This window comes from Quercus robur, chromosome 7 (assembly GCF_932294415.1).
Source record: "Quercus robur chromosome 7, dhQueRobu3.1, whole genome shotgun sequence".
Taxonomy (NCBI): domain Eukaryota; kingdom Viridiplantae; phylum Streptophyta; class Magnoliopsida; order Fagales; family Fagaceae; genus Quercus; species Quercus robur.
Genome location: NC_065540.1, coordinates 9,552,457 through 9,570,456, shown reverse-complemented (window position 1 = coordinate 9,570,456; position 18,000 = coordinate 9,552,457). Strand labels below are relative to the sequence as shown.

The window sequence follows — 18,000 nt, the reverse complement described above, 5'->3', positions numbered from 1 at the left end:
ATTATTTAATTGTCAAATTGCAAAGGCATGTTACATATTAAATAATAGTATTTATACATTATTGTCATTCAGGTCAATTTAGATTGTTATTTGGAACTAGCTGTTTGCAAATGTTAGCTATATTTTTAGTACTAGTATACTTGGTCAATGCTACATTAAGCACTCAAAAAATAAAATTCAATGAGTTGGGTCCACTTCAGACGAAATGGTTGGCTAAGAAACCAGACATGAATTGACATAGATGAATGAAAGCCTTCAGTTTGACAAAAATGCCCTGCAAAGTACCATGTTGGCAAAAAAGAGGTGGGGGGGGGGGGGGGGGAATATATATATAACGTAGCCAAGTCTAGATACTCAATAAGGATGGTGAGACAAGGACATTTGACCCATAACCTAAAAATCTACTAATAAAAGAAACGGCCACATTTTAGGCCATGAAATGAAAGGACCAAAATCAGAAAACCGTTCAGTTATTAGTACTGAATGCCTTAGCCTTTTCACATCTCAATTACATCAAGATGTAACTAAAAATCATTGAAAGAACTCTTATAAGAAGACCATACCATAATCGAATGCAATAACAGGCTTCAATTTTACCTCTTCTTCCTGAAAAACAATCAACAAATAAAAACTAAATAATTGGTAAAATTAAATGACTAAAACAAGATTGTAGTTAAGGGTTAAAAAAAACTTCACACTAAACTTGCAAAAGAAATACAACAATAGCAATAATACAAATGAACTTAGTAATATCATAAATAAGGGTGAAAAGTACCAACTCATCACTCATACCTTCACCCTCAGTTTCTTGGCTAGCTTAGATACATGACATTGAGAAAGCTTCCAACTTTGTTGATCCTAAACACAAGTAAAACTATAGAGGTAAAGAAACAAAATTTGTAGGCATAACTAAAGTGGACATCACTTAGAAATTTTTCATGTGATTAAGAAATTCTCACAATTAAATCAAGGTATAAAAGTGTCAAAGACCGCTACATGAATAGACAAGCTCTTAAAGCAAGCACTAAAAAAAAAAATAGTTTGTTTCTCAAATGTGTTTAATGTAAGACCCAATGAAGACATCCCTCATATTTAGCATTGCAAAAAAAAAAAAAAAAAATTAAACTTGTATATGATAATTAAAAAAAATTAATAAAGCATATATATATACACACAAACCTAGTAAATTTCGATCCCCTACCAGCAGTTTTCCCATAATGAAAATAGTATGAACTGGCAGCCCTAGTCCAAACTCATCTTCCTCCACATACTTCCAAAACTTCCATTCTCCACCATCAATTACCTCAAACCCCACTTGTTCCAATACCTATAAATATCCCAAATTCACTACTATAAAATTCAAAGTAACTCACATTTTCTCTGCATTGTTAAAAAATCAAATACAACTAAATTTTACGCACTTAAGGTTTAACTTCTCACTAAATACTAACCCAAATTCATTATTAGGAAAAAAAAAATACAAATGCCTTTAAATGGCTTTATTAGAATCGTAAACTCAAAATAAAAAAATTACATGGTTACAATCTGATTCGCATATGGTGAAAATATAACATTTCGAACATAGTTTCCAAATAAAATTAAAAAAAAAAAAATAGAAAAGGAAAAAGGGTATACCTTTGTGAGAGCAGAATGGAGATCGAAGTTGGTCAAATTGATTCCATTTCTATTAAAAATCAAAATTCCTTCTCACTTAATAAGATTGTCAAGCTCTTCTTAAGCATCAAGCTAATAGCCTTAAGTGACAAGCATCTATAGCTAAGCCAAACACATGATTATAGTCAAACCCAAAAAGACAATTCAATTTTCATTCCCAAGAAATTTGAAAGCAAGCACCAGAAGGTTTGTTGCACCATAACTTATACCCATTCTTTTGCAGTTTTAAGAAAAATTCCATTGGAAGTGTAATAATTCTATGAAGATAAAAAAGGGAGCAGGAGCTAGGATGCAAGAGAGAAGAAGAAAGCTCTAGTTAATAATTCTATGTACACCCTTGCTAAATCTTGTGTCCAAAGTTCTAGTTACTTAAATTTTAAGATTTTAAAATATATCAATTTTGACGAAATTATTGCTTAAAAGTCTTGCCTCCATGTAACAGACCAAAAAGATTTGCAAGCAGTTCCCACTCCCTAGATACAACTAACTCAGCTATCTAACTATATATTTAGGAAATAAGAAAGTTTTGCAAGCCGTCCCCACTCTTTTTATTGCTTTGATTAATGAAATCAATAGTAAATAGCCCGGTAACATTAATATGATTGTTGATCTTGGTAATATATAATCAATACAAATATCAATTCCCATATTAACGATTTAAAAATGTGCTTTGACTAATCAAATCAACAAGAAATGGCCTAGTAAAGTTAGTAAGATTTGTTAATCTTGGCAATATATAATCAATACAAATATCAATTCCTATTAATGATTTAAAAACATTTAACAATGAATCGTTTAATAAGGAAATATATACAAGCAATTGATAGTTTTAGAATCTCACTAACATTTGAAAAAGTTTTCTAATTACTAAAAAACCAGAAATTTAACATCAAATATATATACAAATATTGCTACAAAATAGAAATGAGAGCTAGAGAGACTTACCTTGCTTTGGGTAAACTTTAATCAAAACCAAATCCAAAACTGAAACCCACACAATCAACCAATAGTTACACAAAAATATACACATAACCCAAACCAAACTTCAACCAAAATCAAAACCCACACAATCAACCAATAGTTACCCAAAAAAATACGCATAACCCAAACCAAACTTCAACCAAAATCAAAACTAAAAAACCAGAAATTTAACAACAAATATATATACAAATATTGCTACAAAATAGAAATGAGAGCTAGAGAGACTTACCTTGCTTTGGGTAAACTTTAACCAAAACCAAATCCAAAACTAAAACCCACACAATCAACCAATAGTTACACAAAAATATACACATAACCCAAACCAAACTTCAACCAAAATCAAAACTAAAAAACTAGAAATTTAACAACAAATATATATACAAATATTGCTACGAAATATAAATGAGAGCTAGAGAGACTTACCTTGCTTTGGATAGGGTTTGTGGTTTAGGGTAGTATTTTTGTGCTTAAAATTTTGGAAAAGAAATGGTGGGTTTTGAGTAAAGAAGAAGAGAGGAGGAGGGGAAGTGGGTTAAGGAAGAGGGAGAGGGAGAAAAAATGTGGGTGAGAGGAAAACAGCTGAACTAAAGAAGTGGGAGACCAAAAATGAGAGACCAAAGTGGTGGGAAGGTGAAAAAAATAAGTGGGAAGTCTGAAAATTTTTAAGTGGTACGAGGGACCTATCCCAGCGTTTTTGGAGACCTATCCCAGCACTTTTGGAAGCGCTGGAATAGGGTCCACCTATTCCAGCGCTTTCGAAAGCGCTGGGACAGGTCTATCCCCATAAAGGAATAAGTGATCCTATCCCGGCGCTTTTGAAAGCGCTGGAATAAGGTCTACCTATTCCAGCGCTTCCAAAAGCGCTGGGACAGGTCCCTCCATTCCCTCATGGAGAGAGGCCTATCCCAGCGCTTTTTGAAGCGCTGGAATAAGGTCCACCTATTCCAGCGCTTTCAAAAGCGCTAGGACAGGTCTCTCCATTCCCTTATGGAGAGAGGCCTATCCCAGCGCTTTTTAAAACCCTGGAATAGGTGGATCCTATTCCAGCGCTTTTAAAAGCGCTGGGATAGGTCTTTCCATTAGCATTTTCTTGATTAATAAAAATTATATTAATTAATAAAAATATTTTTTAATAAATTAATAAAATAAATTATATTAATCAATAAAAATATTTTTTAATAATTCAATTTAACAAAATTGAATTTAATAATTCAAACTAATTTAATATATTTTAATTTAATACTTCAAATTAATAAAATATAATTCCTCACTAAAAATTACTAAAATATAATGTGATAGCTAAAAAAAATTTGTAAGATGTGACTTGAGGACCAACAATATTAAAATATAACCATGAAACCTACGAAATGACCAAAATACCCCAAAAACCAAAAAAAATTACCAAAATATCCCCAAAACCCAAAAAAAGACCAAAATACCTTCCAAAAACCAAAATTTGACAAAAATACCCCCCAAAACCTTAAAATGACCAAAATACCCGCCAAAAACCAAAAAAGACCAAAAATACCCTTAAAACCTTTAAAATGACTAAAATACCCCCGAAACCAAAAAAAATACCCAAAATAATCATGAAACCTACAAAATGACAAAAATACCCCTAAAACCTAAAAATGACCAAAATATCCCCGAAACCCAAAAAACGACCAGGGGTATTTTGGTCATTTTATGGACTTCAGGGGTATTTCGATCATTTTTTAGGTTTTGGGGGTATTCTGGTAATTTTTAGGTTTTGAGGGTATTTTGGTCATTTTTTGGACTTTAGGAATATTTTGGTCATTTTTTGGACTTTGGGGGTATTTTGGTCATTTTTTGGGTTTTGGAAGTATTTTGTTCGTTTTTTTGGTTTCAAGGAGTATTTTAGTCATTTTTTTATGTTTCGGGGGTATTTTATTTTTAGGTTTTGGAGGTATTTTGGTAATTTTTTGGGTTTCGGGGTTATTTTGTTTTTTTTTTTTTAGGGTATCTTGGTCATTTTTTATGTTTAAGGGGTATTTTGCTCATTTTAGTGGTTTTGGGGTATTTTAAAGTTGGTTGATTTGTAGAAATGATACTTGGATCATAATTAGGTACCCATTTAAAACGCAATAAACATTAATATTAATTGGGTTAATACTCATTTCACCCAATTAATAATTGAGTGGGTTTGAGTCTCATTTAAGTAGGTGGGTTTGGGTGGGCAAATGGATTTAGGTTGATTTTGCCACCCCTAGTGTTATTCAAATAATCAAGGGGGTTTTCCACCTTTCATATGCATGGGGGGTGCTTTTGTCATTTTCTAGTTTTTAGGATTCATTTCAATGTTTTGGGGATATTTCGGTCATTTTTTATGTTTCGGGGGTGTATCAATCCTTTTCTGGGTGTCAGGTGTGTTTTGGACATTTTTTGTCTTTCTAGGGGCATTTTGGTCATTTATTTGACTTATAGGGGTATTTTGTTCTTATTTAAGTAATCGAGGGTATTTTGGCTAGTTTTAGACACAAGGGGTACTCTAGTCATTTTCAATGCCTTAGGGGGTGCTTAGGTCATTTTTTATGTTTTGGGGTTATTTTAGTCATTTATTAGGTTTCGGGGGTATATTATTCTTTTTCTAGGTATCGGGGTGTTTTTGCTATTTTTCAATGTTTTGGGGGGTACTTTGATCTTTTTTTAGGTTTAGGAGAGTATTGGTCATTTGATAATTAACAAATCCCTCCACAAGTATAAGTGTTTGTGGGATGTGAGGGGCAAGTGTCGGGGTTAAAGTCTTTAGGAGGAAATTTCATACATATATACACTTAAATTAGGCTATAGTAGAAATTCTATCTTGTGTTAAAAAAAAATATTTAAAAAAAAAAAAAAAAAAAACCTATAGGTGACCTATTCCAGCGCTTTTGAAAGCGCTGGGACAGGTCCTTCCATTCCTTTAGGGAGAAAGACCTATCCCAGCGCTTTTTGAAGCGCTGGAATAGGTTGACCTATTCCAACGCTTCCAAAAGCGCTGGGATAGGCCTCTCTTCATAAGGGAATGGAAGGACCTGTCCCAACGCTTTTTGAAGCGCTAGGATAAGTGACCCTATTCCAGCGCTTTCAAAAGCGCAGGGACAGGTCCCTTATTCCCTTATGGGGAAAGACCTATCCCAACGCTTTTTGAAGCGCTGGGATAGGTCTTTCCCCATAAGGGAACGTAGGGACTTGTCCCAGCGCTTTTGAAAGCGCTGGAATAGGGTCCACCTATCCCAGCGCTTTCAAAAGCGCAGGGACAGGTCCCTCATTCCCTTATGGGGAAAGACCTATCCCAACGCTTTTTGAAGCGCTGGAATATGGTCGACCTTATTCCAGCACTTTTAAAAGCGCTGGGATAGGTCTTTCCCCCTAAGGGAAATCAGTAACCTTATCCCAGCGTTTTTGGGCTTCCTATAACAGCGTTTTTGAAAAATGCCGCTATAGGCCTCCTATTGCAACGCTTTATAAAGCGCTGGTTTTGAGCCGCCGTAATAGGATTTCCTATACCAGCGTTTTCAAAAAGCGCTGGTACAGACTTATCTATTACGGCGGTTTGTAAAAACGCTGGGACAGAACGATTTTTTTGTAGTGTTGGCCCCCCTCAATTTTTTTATTTTTTCAAAATAGTAGGTATAATTAAGGTTTATTTAGAATTTGAGCCCATCGAAACAAAACTTTTCCTCCCTACAATTTCTTTGACCCTCTAAAACCAAAAAATAGCCCAAATAACAACCACAAAAATTAATCTAAATAGCACAAACAACAACAAAAAATTTATCAACAAACTCATAGTTTAAACCTTTCAAAAACAAAAATAAAAATCCAGTCCGTAAAATCTCTTCAAATTTACCACAAAAAAAAACCCTAAAATAAAATTAAAATCTAATAGCAAATGAGACTGTGAGAGAGCGTGTCTCATGAATCACGCCTCCTTTAATCTGGACAATGATGCCATGCCACCACCAGCAACAACAGGCATTGTCTCACCGTGCTTGGCCACCAAAACTAATCGAAGATATCTGATTAGATATGCGTCACATGTCACAGTTGCCGCACAACTTGCTCTCCTTCTTTGGTATTTCATCTCTCCCATCTCTAACTCTCTCTAGTTTGTTTCTCCTTTCTTTCTCTCTTAAATCTAAGATTCTAAAAATTTGATATCTCTCCCATCTCTGACTCTATCTCTAACTGTTTTAACTTTACAACAAGTAAAGTTACTGCCTTTTGTTTTAATAGTAGAAATAGTAAAGTGTGGCCATTTGATTGGTTAATTTAATGATACAGTATAGTAGTGTATTATCTAAATTGGCAATAATGGATTTGTGGTGTGGACCTGTGGTTTTGTTTTTTAGTTGAGATTTTTATGAAAGATAAAAACAAAGACAAAACACATATATAACAATAACAACAATAGCAAATAAAACCTTAGTCTAATCAATTATAATATTTGGTTTTTTTAAATACAGGAAGAGATGCTAGTTTGAATTTTTTACATTGCAAGGAAAACTTCTGACATTTTAGTACAAAATAAATAATAAAAGATTTTTGAGATTTAAAAGAACGGTGAGACCTTTTGATAAATAATTTACAGTGCAATGTTTTAAAAAATGATTATTTTGTATATTTTATTTTATTTTTTGTTAACACTAAATATACTAGTTTGGAATTTCAAGATTTTTTTCCTTCGAACTTTTGCCACACCCTTCCCCCTCTTGGTTGAAAGTCTGGCTCTGTCCTACCAGGAGTACTGGTATTTTTTAGTTTTTCTCTTCTATACAGAAGATTGGATTAATTACGTAGCAACATTAAATCTCTCACCCTTTTTTTTATGGGAAATCTTTACACATTTTGTCAATGAATAAACACCAAACATGCACATGACAACACGACCCCCTCCTTTTCCTTTTAATCATGTTTACACATCTAATGGTTGTGGGAACTTTAGAAGTTTAGAGTTGAATTGAATTTATGAAATAAATATATTAGGATTTTGAAAAATAATTTAGATATTTGCTTATTATGCTAAGAATATTATAAATTTTACTACATAAACTTTACTAACAGATATTATCACTAAAAAATAATTTAAATATTTATTTATTATATTCTTTGAAGTGACATCAACAGATCAACTATATTTAATGACACATCAATTTATAATTAGTTTATAATAAAATTGATAGTACTTTTGATATTTTCTTTCTAAAATATAAACTTTATCATCTCACATAATAGTATCTCTCATAGGTAATTTTATAATGGAATTTATCCTTCACCTTAAAAGGAGTATTATTCTTGGAATATAAATTTCCTAACTTCTTGGATACTTCACACTAGTCCATAGTTACCTAGCAAAAAAGACAGCTTAACAAAAATTTCAAATAGCTTGTCACTGTTATTTTAGCCACAAGACACGGCCATTAAAGTGTACTATACCGTTTCTCCAAAAAAAAAAAAAAAAGTGCACTATTTACTGTCCTGCTTGGTACTATGTTGTTTATTCTCATTATATGATTATTATTAAAAAAAAAGAGAAAAGGATCCTTAGAATATTCTTAATTTTGTTAATTAAAATAATAAAAACAAAAAGTCGACATAATATTTTAATAGATACGTGTAGGTATAGCAGTAGATGTGCAAGTTTCTTTGGATATAGAAAGTGAACTTTTTTTTGATCACGATAGAAAGTGAACTGACTGAACACGAAATCTTTCATCAAATAAAATAAGAAAGAAGTTAAACATAAGAGTGAAAAATGTACAACAAATGAATAGTTTGGACAATTGGACCTGTAATGTTGAGTCAAACCTATTTTACTTTAGAAATCGAACATGACTTAGCCAAAGCCTAGCCAAATTTAGCTAGCTACTTGCGGAAAAAAGAGGCAAAGAATATATATTTTTGGAAGTGTTCATTCTTGTAAGCATATCAAAAACTGTTCCAATTGCTTCACGTCTTTGCATTCCAAAAACTATAATTTATATCTTCAAAAGTCTCAAAGCCACGCACTTCTTATATCCTTAGCTTCTTCAAACATCTTATAGATCCATTGAGCTTAAAAACAATAAGGAAAGAAAATGTGGGCACGTATAATATTTCCTCTCCTTTTTACCATCTTCGTCTTGCCTCAACTCCCACAAGCTCGTGATGATTTTTCTCGTCAACCTGCTGGTCAAGTCATTCTCACTCGACACGATCGATCAGACTCCGATCCTCAACAGGTACACACTGTTTTTTTGTCATGTAGAATTCAATTTAAAGGTTCATGCACAAAGTACATGTTAACTACTTTTTTTTCTTCATGTTATCAATCATATGTTAGGTTCATATATCACTGCTAGGAAGTGATCACATCAGAGTTTCATGGATTACTGATGATAGACAAGCACCATCAATCGTCGAATATGGTACGGAATCAGGGAGATTTGATGTAAAGGCAAGAGGGGTACACACATCGTATACTTATTTCCAATATAGCTCCGGCAAGATTCACCATGTTAAGATTGGACCATTGGAGCCAGACACCACCTATTTCTACAGGTGTGGAGAGTCAGGCCCGGAATTCTCTTTTAAGACACCTCCTTCCACATTTCCCATTGAATTTGTCGTAGTTGGTAAGTTTATCTGACTTTTTTCTAAATATTAGTTTAATTATTTGCTTAGAATCCAACATCATCTAGAATCCAACATCACCTATTTGCTTGGAATCCAAAATAATGTGTTAAGGATATGCTTCTTTGTAAAGTCTCTAATTTGGAAGAGTTGTTAGTTGGAAGCATAGTTATTGCTGTTAGTCTAAGCAAAACCGGTACTAAGTTGAAGAGTGTACACTATCCGTTAGTAAACAATAACGATAACAGTGCAATATGTGTTGCTTTTTCTTTTCTTTTCTTTTTTGGGTGATAACGAGATACCTTAGATAAATTAGGCACGTTTGGTAATGTTATTTTAGTAACATTATTTGTATTTTTTGGAAATATATGCAGGTTAAAAAATGTGTGAAAATATGTGTAATATTATTTAAGCATTGAAAATTATTGTTTAAACAACCGTAACAAACAAGCCCTCATTAAGAGATAACCCAGATAGTTTGTCTGTACATATGCTAGTGGTCAGAGCCAAACTCAAGACTTTTTATTATAAATATTGGAGTTGGAGAAATCAATAAGTCTTAGATGACACCTTGGTTATTGGTTCAATTTAATTATCAAATTGATAAGAAAAAAAAAGGCTGTTTGTGCTAGTTGTGATAGGTTTCAAACTTTCAACTTGCAAGTTTCTGGGAATAATCTATTGTCCTTATTATCATGTAAACAAGTTGGTTTAGAATCTTTAATTCAGTTTGGTCTAACCACCAGTCTTTAATCTAGTGGAACTGTATGTCTACTTCATTAATTTTAAGAAAGAGGTTTAGGGTTGAACCATCATAGCTAGGTAAGGGCTTTGTGGAACTTTGTGCTTCATTTTAAGAATGAGGCTTGGGGTTCAACCCTCATATGGATTGTAGTAATCAGGGGTCTAACACCTATATTAAGGTATAAGAAGAGGGGAAGGGGGTTAAAATTATTTAGGGATTTTAGTGTAACTCCAATGTAGAGAACTTCTTAAATCTTATCCGTCAAATTTGAAATGAGTGAATTAAAATTTACCATAACATCAATGATATAAATAAATATCAAAATGGTAATAATCAACATTTTTGATGATACGTAGAATCTAATTCATTCATTTCAAAGTGAATAGATAAGGTTTCAAGAACTCTATGATGGAGTTACCTAAAGAATTCTAGAAGATCTTAATTATTCTGAAGAGAGTGGGTAGCGAAAAGTTTAGGATTGAAAGTTGAAACCCATAAAGATGGGGGCAAATCATACTAATGGAAAATTGTAAAATTAAGGGAAAAGAGTGATGCTATATATACTAAAAATTTATTTTACTACAAAAAGTTTCATATATAGACTTATAGTTGACCTATCTTGCTTTTAACCAAATTCTAACCAATTAAAAGGAAAGGATTTAAATTTTTTTTTTAAGGAAAAGGAAAGGATCTTAGGTCATACAATTAATTTCATCTTTATTTGTATCAAGAGTGTTGTAACTTAACTAACACATTTTTGTGCTTTTCAATTTAGATATTTAGAGTTTAAATCTAATGGTCAAATTTATTTTTATTTTTAAAAAACAATGATATTTGTAATGTAGTAGTAATATTGATGGATGTGTATCACTAATTTATGATGCATCCCTACATAGAAAATTCCTGGAAAAGAAATCTTTTCCATTTCAAAAGTTTTTTATTTTTATTTTTTTAAGGTAATTTATATTAGTAATTCTTAACAGTTTATCCCCCACACTTATACTAACAGCTAACCTTTACAGGCGACCTAGGACAGACAGATTGGACTGCATCAACGCTAGCACATGTTGATGGTCAGGACTACGATGTGTTTTTATTACCAGGTGATTTATCATACGCCAATGGCCACCAGCCACTTTGGGACTCATTTGGACGCCTAGTCGAGCCTTCTGCTAGCCGCCGCCCATGGATGGTGACTCAAGGGAACCATGACATTGAGATCTTACCTAACCATCCCAAAGGCTTCGTGTCCTATAATTCAAGGTGGCCAATGCCATACGAAGAGAGTGGATCAACCTCAAATTTGTATTACTCATTTGAAGTTGCTGGGACACACATTATAATGTTAGGGTCATACACCCATTTTGATGTAGACTCAGCTCAGTACAAGTGGCTTGAGGCTGATTTAGCTCGAGTTGATAGGAATAAGACCCCATGGATTCTTGTGTTGTTGCATGCCCCTTGGTATAATACTAACACAGCCCATCAAGGTGAAGGAGAAAGCATGAGACAATCAATGGAGGAGTTGTTGTATAAGGCTCGTGTAGATGTGGTTTTTGCTGGACATGTTCATGCATATGAACGATTTGTAAGTCACCCCTTTGCTTTATATTCTTTGATAAATAGGGTTAAGAAATTTAAAATGTGAGCATATTATAGTCTAACCCTTTACTCTCTCTTTCTTTTCTTTTTTCTCCTTTTTTTTTTCTTTAATATAATAATATCTTAGGTATTGTAACTTAGATTTTCTACTCAAGTTCAACTATACAATTGTGTCAATAACCAATTAAAAACAACTATATGATTAATTGATCAATATAATTATATGATTGAATTTAATTATAGAACATCATGTATTATCTAAGAAATTATACTTAATTTTTATTAATTAATTTTGGGTTCTCTACCTATGTTTTGCAGACTAGGGTTTATGATAATGAGAAAGACATATGCGGTCCAGTATATATTACCATTGGTGATGGAGGAAACCGTGAAGGACTTGCATTAGAGTGAGTACTCTTGAATAATGTGACTGTACCAGCCTTTAAATTCATGCTTTACCAATATTCATTGACTTTTAATGCACAAATTTACTGAATCCATGTGTTGTCTAATTTGGATTTGATTGCAAATCAATTTGAGGTAGTTGAGAACCGTGGGTAGCCATTGCTAGGTTACCCACCTCCTCTTCTCAACCTATTGGATACAGTCCAGTAGTTAAAGCCTCAGAGGCAAGGTCAAAGACTTCTTTCTTTTTCCTCCCTTTATGAGTCTCTTGCCTAAATTTCTAGGTTTGTTATACCCTTAAAGACAAGTTAATATACTATTGCATATGGATCAGTTTTTTGTTTAAAATTTTATTTATTTATTTACTGAAAATTGAGAAAAAAAAATTATAAAAAAAAAGTTGTACATAATCAAATTGACCAACATAAAAAATAAAAGAATAATAATAATAAAAAATAAAAAATAAAACTAAACCAAAGGAAATTAAAACTATTCCATTAATTTTTGTTTCCTTCATGAAACTCAATAATGTTAACAACGTGTACTTATTATATATATGGTGTAATGTGTAGTTATGAGGAACCTGTTTCTCCTCTCTCATTGTATCGGGAGCCAAGCTTTGGCCATGGACGCTTCAGGATTCTAAACGAAACACATGCATTTTGGTCATGGCACCGCAACAATGATGCAGACGCCATTGTTGCAGATGATGTCTGGTTTGAAAGCTTAAGCACGTCTAAAGCATGCTGGGATACTGTGGATGAGCAAGTATCATCATCATTTTCTAAGGATGAACTCTAATTAAGCTGACGCATAAATTTGCGAGCTTAAGTGGATGCATATATATCTTATTGTATATTATTTCAACTGAAGCATGAAACTCCAGAGACAATTTGGCTAATATTTGCATTGTTGCAAACATCATTTCTTCTAATCCATGCATGGATGCATGTTCTATATCTTACGCGGTGATGAATATTATCTAAATCAAACTTAATCCTTATAGAAATTATTGTTGATTCCTTGCTCAATTTTATGTATTTATCAGAATTCCTTGCTCAGTTTTTAGTAAGTATAATAACAACTAGAATGAAATTTTTTCCTCTTTCGTGGATATTCTCGACAAAATTTTCAAAATCAAACCAATTAATTTAAAACCACTATCTATATAATAAAGAAAGCATATAAATTGAAGTAAAAAAGAATACAATCACTCAATTAGTATCACAGCAATGTAATAAATAAATTATTTAATTACATTTTTGATTTGATTAAAAGTTGACATTTGTAAAACTTACATAATAAAGTGGGAAAAAGTTAACAGATGTCTTAAGGGCATTTGTTTAGGAAGCATTTTATAAACTTTTATGAGAAAAAAAAATAATATTTTTTAAGGTTTCTTATATTTTTTATGAAAATGTTGTCAAAATTTTCTTTAAATAGTTTATTAATAATTATCCTAAGGACACCTATTAACATGACTTAATAAAAAAATAAGATGTCCATTTTATTTTTTTATTATTATTATTAAATATGGGAAAAAGCTATCTATAGAGAGTATTAAGTACAAGATCGTCAACCGAATAATTAAAATTAATAAAAACAAAGAACGTTATCTGGGGGATATGAAAGCATATTAAAATCCAGATCTTGATGAGATCCCTTTCTAAAGCTGCCAATGTATCATCAAACTTGTTTGCTTCCTCCCTTGTAGACATGCTTGAATTGACTTCTAGGTATGAGATATATATCCTCCACAAGATATACCTCACAATCATCATCAACTAGAGAGATTAATCCAAGGTGAACTTTGACAGCACTACCAAGAAAAGGTACCACCAACAGAGCATCTAGTATAATAAAACCATGGAGAGCAAGGGATAGATCCAGTGACGAAGGGAGATTTTTTTCTTAGGGTCCAATGAGTAGAACTAAATACATATTTTTCATTTTTTATAAAATTTGCAAGAGTGAACAGGGATTTTTTTAAAACCCGGGTGCCATGGCCCCTCTCTACCCTCTCCCTTTGACCCAAGGGTGGCGTTACCATGCTTTAGGGGTTCAAATGAACCTTTTGACTTGAAAAAAAAAATGTATGTATAAAATATCATTTTATTAGTTTAAGTTACCTTTAAAAATATTTTTGCACATCCTAACTTAAATTTTGCACATTTTGACATAAATCAATTCAACCCAAAACTAAACAATACAAATCAATCCATTCTAAACCAACCAATAACATAAATCACAAATCTATCTCTTATGAATTTTTTTTTATTTGACTATTGATATCTCCAACTTTAAAAGTAAATATTGGGTGTTTTTCAAATGTAATTGTATCTCTTGTTATTATAAATTTATATATTATTTGTATAAATGTGTGCGTGATACTAATTTTGTACGTTGTTTATTTATTTATTTTTGTTATAATATTATTTGTGTGAATGTGTGCATGTATAGTATAAAAATAATATAACTTTATATAATTTAATAATTAGGAAATATGGAGGGTTTGTTATATATATGTGTGTATTGTTATTATGTTATAATAACATTTTGTTGTAAAGTTAGTAATTAAAAAAATAGTAAAATCAGTGATTCTTCAAACATTTGATCGGTTGAGTAGACTAATAATGTATTATTTATATATATATGGATAAGTGTGGCTCTTTGGGTCAATAATTAATAGAATGCACGTGGGTTGAGTTTTGTCATTCAATTTAAAATATTTTTATAAAAACAATGACAATAGATAATAACAATTGCATAAAAATACAAAATGTTAGACAAACTTTACAAAATAAAATTGTTACGCCTACCCACATTGACAATAGATAATGAAAACTCATAATGATGTTAGAATATGAAGACTTTTAGAAGGAAATGGTATAATGTCATGTATTTGTGTGATTTGTTTTGTCAATAGCTAGATATATTCAAGTTCTTTTTTTTATTAAATTTTGTTTTATTCAAGTTTCTTAATGACCTCCCCTTAAAAGAAATCCTGGAGCCACCACTTTTTTGACCATCCCTAATAGTCCAAAGTTTTGCTACTCACTAACAACTTTACATGTAAGTTACTAAAACTTTATAAATAATTATTTTTAGGGTTTAATTAACGGATGCTCTTGGGACATTTGTTAGTGGATTATTTTAGGAAATTTTTTATGCCATTTTTATGAGAAATATAAAAAGATGTCAATAAATCAGTTACTTGATGTTTACAATATAAAAAATTCCAAGGCAATTGATCGATGTTTACGATATAAGACCACAGAGTTACAATTAGCTTGCAATCACTCAATAAGAGGAAGGCCAAAGTGACTATATATAATAGAGGAAGTCTAATGTATCTTTCTAAAGGGGAAGTGCTTCTTTCCCTACTTTCACATTTAACTTTCCAAAATGTCTCAAGGATCCATCTGAAATTATCCTCTACCTTATGACTAATGTTTCCGAGTTCACCTTAAAAAGTTAAAGTGACTAAAGTCTAAACAACTTTCCAACAAAAATACACACCACACATGAATAGTTTGTCCATTTTTTTAGGTTCTTGTATTTGGAATAAAGCTCCGCATTAGTCTTACTCACATAGTCGTGTAATGATAATCCACAATGATAGTGAAGTCGGTTCAAGACTTTAAGTGCATTTTTGTGCCTTGAACACAACATGCATGTATAAGTCCTGAGCCTTTACCAGTTATCTATATCGAAGTTATACAACTACATAGTCTACATATGTTTGCCTTGTTCTGCGTGTGCAAGTAAATAGAATCTAAGAAGTGATAGAACTTTGAGTCTTTGACAAATTTCATTACATATTTGCTACGTACATCAGTAATGCCGAAGAAAGAATATTCTTCTTTAGGAAGCACATAGGATGGAAGTTGAAATTAATTATGAGTTATTCTATTTTGTGTAACACAGAAATCAAACCTACCAAACAAATACGGAAAAAATAATAATTTAAAATTAATTTGAGTCTATCTATCTTCTTCTTCCACCTCATATCATTGAGTCTTTCTGCAACAATTTCCATGGCTACCATTGGGTCGCCCTCAAACTTATTGTCTTTTACCTCACGTAACTTTGCTCAATGTATTTCTCTCATTTTGGAATGCAATTTTGTCGCTTGCAAAACAAGGAAAAAAAAATCATACAAACTAAATAAGTCTTTGGTTATTAACTCATGCCTAGTGGTAAAATGGAGACATGTTCTAAAATATTGCAACAACAAAAAGTATAGAGTAAATTTCAATTTGCACCTATGGGTTATTCCACAAACTATATTCGAATTACTAAGATTTGAACAAAAATGGAATCATTAAGATTCCATTTAAATAAAGTGTGTTCTTTATTTTAATACAAACTTTATAGGGAAAATGTAACTATTAAAAAAATGTAAGATTAAATTGTGATACTGATCCAACAACAATAAAGTAAATAATTTGTCCACAAAATTTAAAATTTTATATGAAATGCTTGTTCAAAATTAATTACTTGGGAAACAATTGAAACAAATGTAAATTATTAACATACAATGAAAAAAATTGTACATATAAGTTTGTGAAAATAATTAAATATTTACCACAAGAGGTTCATATCTTTTTTCAGATTTTAACAATTTTCATTTCTTCTATTTCTAATGACATTTAATGTATTTGAAGTTGATTCTCCAAATTTTATAACATATAATAAGTATCATTCATGGGCATAAAATTATTTTTACACATCACATGCATGTCATGCGGTACTTCGACTAGATTTTTTTCTTTTACTAAGATTACCCTCTAAAAATTAAAATTTATACTTATTTAGCATTCAATTATCAATAAAATTTAGTCTAAGTAATTTCTATCATTTTGTATTCCATATATCTCATTCTCACATAGTTAAAATTAGTTGTGTACTCTTCCTTCCTCTATTTTCACGTCACACGGACCACTTGTTTAATATGAGAAAGAAAATTCTTATTAAAAGAATAGATTCCTTGTTCTAACTGATTAAGTGATTATTGAGATAATTATAATTAATTAGTATTGTGTTTCGATCTTGAAGAAATTTTCACATTAAATAAATATATTCTTGGATAAATTCACAATCTGCCGCGATGGGTTATGCGGTCTTCAGTCTAAATCCATCAAATCCAAGGCTGTTTTAGTGTTTTACCTAATTTGATGTACAACTTCTGTCACCATATACTTGTATTTTTTTGGGGTGTTCATTGTTCAAACCTCCACGATTTGTTCTCCAGAAGTAGATTCTTGGGCATATTCTGCTAAGTGATAATTGGTTGTGTGAATTTTAAGCTGACATTAAAATTCTAAAATGTCGTTTATCGAGATTTGACACAATAACATTGGGCTAAGAAACAACATTGGACTAAGTAGTACCATGTGACAAAGTCATGACAACCTAAAAAAAATGGTATCAAATAATACAATGTTATCTGTATCAAAATTCAATAAATAAGAAACATGTGTGCATAAAGTACTACATTTTAATACGTCTTTCATTTGTCAGTAGAGTTTTTTTTTTTTTAGACATATCTCACACTTATTAGATTTTGATACCGATTACATAGTATCATTTGATATCAAATACCTTCTCATCTCTCTCTAGCGTGTACACGCAAAATGAGATCGTAAGAAATTTGAAACAACACTCGTCCCATGAGGGTTTGGTGCTTAGGAGTCGCATATATGCTGGAGTGTTGATTTGGGGTGATTAATTAGTTGATAGTTTGAAATGTGTCTCTAATCTCTAATCTCTAGAGCTTGCTTAGACAAATGAGTCACCGACTCACCAGCTTATCTTGTGGTCCAAATAGATTCCCTTTCTTTGGGTATTTGAAAATAATTTTGGAAGGAAAAACGTGTGATGTTCTGTATTTTTAAGTACGAATAGTATTGCATTCTTACAGCTCCAATAAGAGTTAAGAGGGTGCCATTATCTTTTATCTTTAGGCCAAGTGTGTC

General features: G+C 31.7%; 1 protein-coding gene across 1 annotated transcript; it reads left to right on the top strand.

Moving 5' to 3' along the window:
- Positions 1 to 8,591: 8,591 nt before the first annotated feature.
- Positions 8,592 to 13,053, top strand: LOC126692105 (purple acid phosphatase 22-like). Its single transcript, XM_050387586.1, has 5 exons — positions 8,592 to 8,879; positions 8,981 to 9,272; positions 11,038 to 11,603; positions 11,936 to 12,024; positions 12,595 to 13,053. The coding sequence occupies exons 1-5, from the start codon at positions 8,736 to 8,738 to the stop codon at positions 12,821 to 12,823; spliced, it is 1,320 nt and encodes a 439-aa protein (XP_050243543.1). The 5' UTR covers positions 8,592 to 8,735; the 3' UTR covers positions 12,824 to 13,053.
- The last annotated feature ends 4,947 nt before the right edge of the window (positions 13,054 to 18,000 follow it).

Excerpts from the sequence above, each read along its gene's own strand:
- LOC126692105 (XM_050387586.1), top strand. The coding sequence starts at position 8,736 with ATGTGGGCACGTATAATATTTCCTCTCCTTTTTACCATCTTCGTCTTG. Across the intron at positions 9,273-11,037 it reads CATTGAATTTGTCGTAGTTG|GCGACCTAGGACAGACAGAT; the intron begins GTAAGTTTATCT and ends TAACCTTTACAG. Across the intron at positions 12,025-12,594 it reads CGTGAAGGACTTGCATTAGA|TTATGAGGAACCTGTTTCTC; the intron begins GTGAGTACTCTT and ends TGTAATGTGTAG.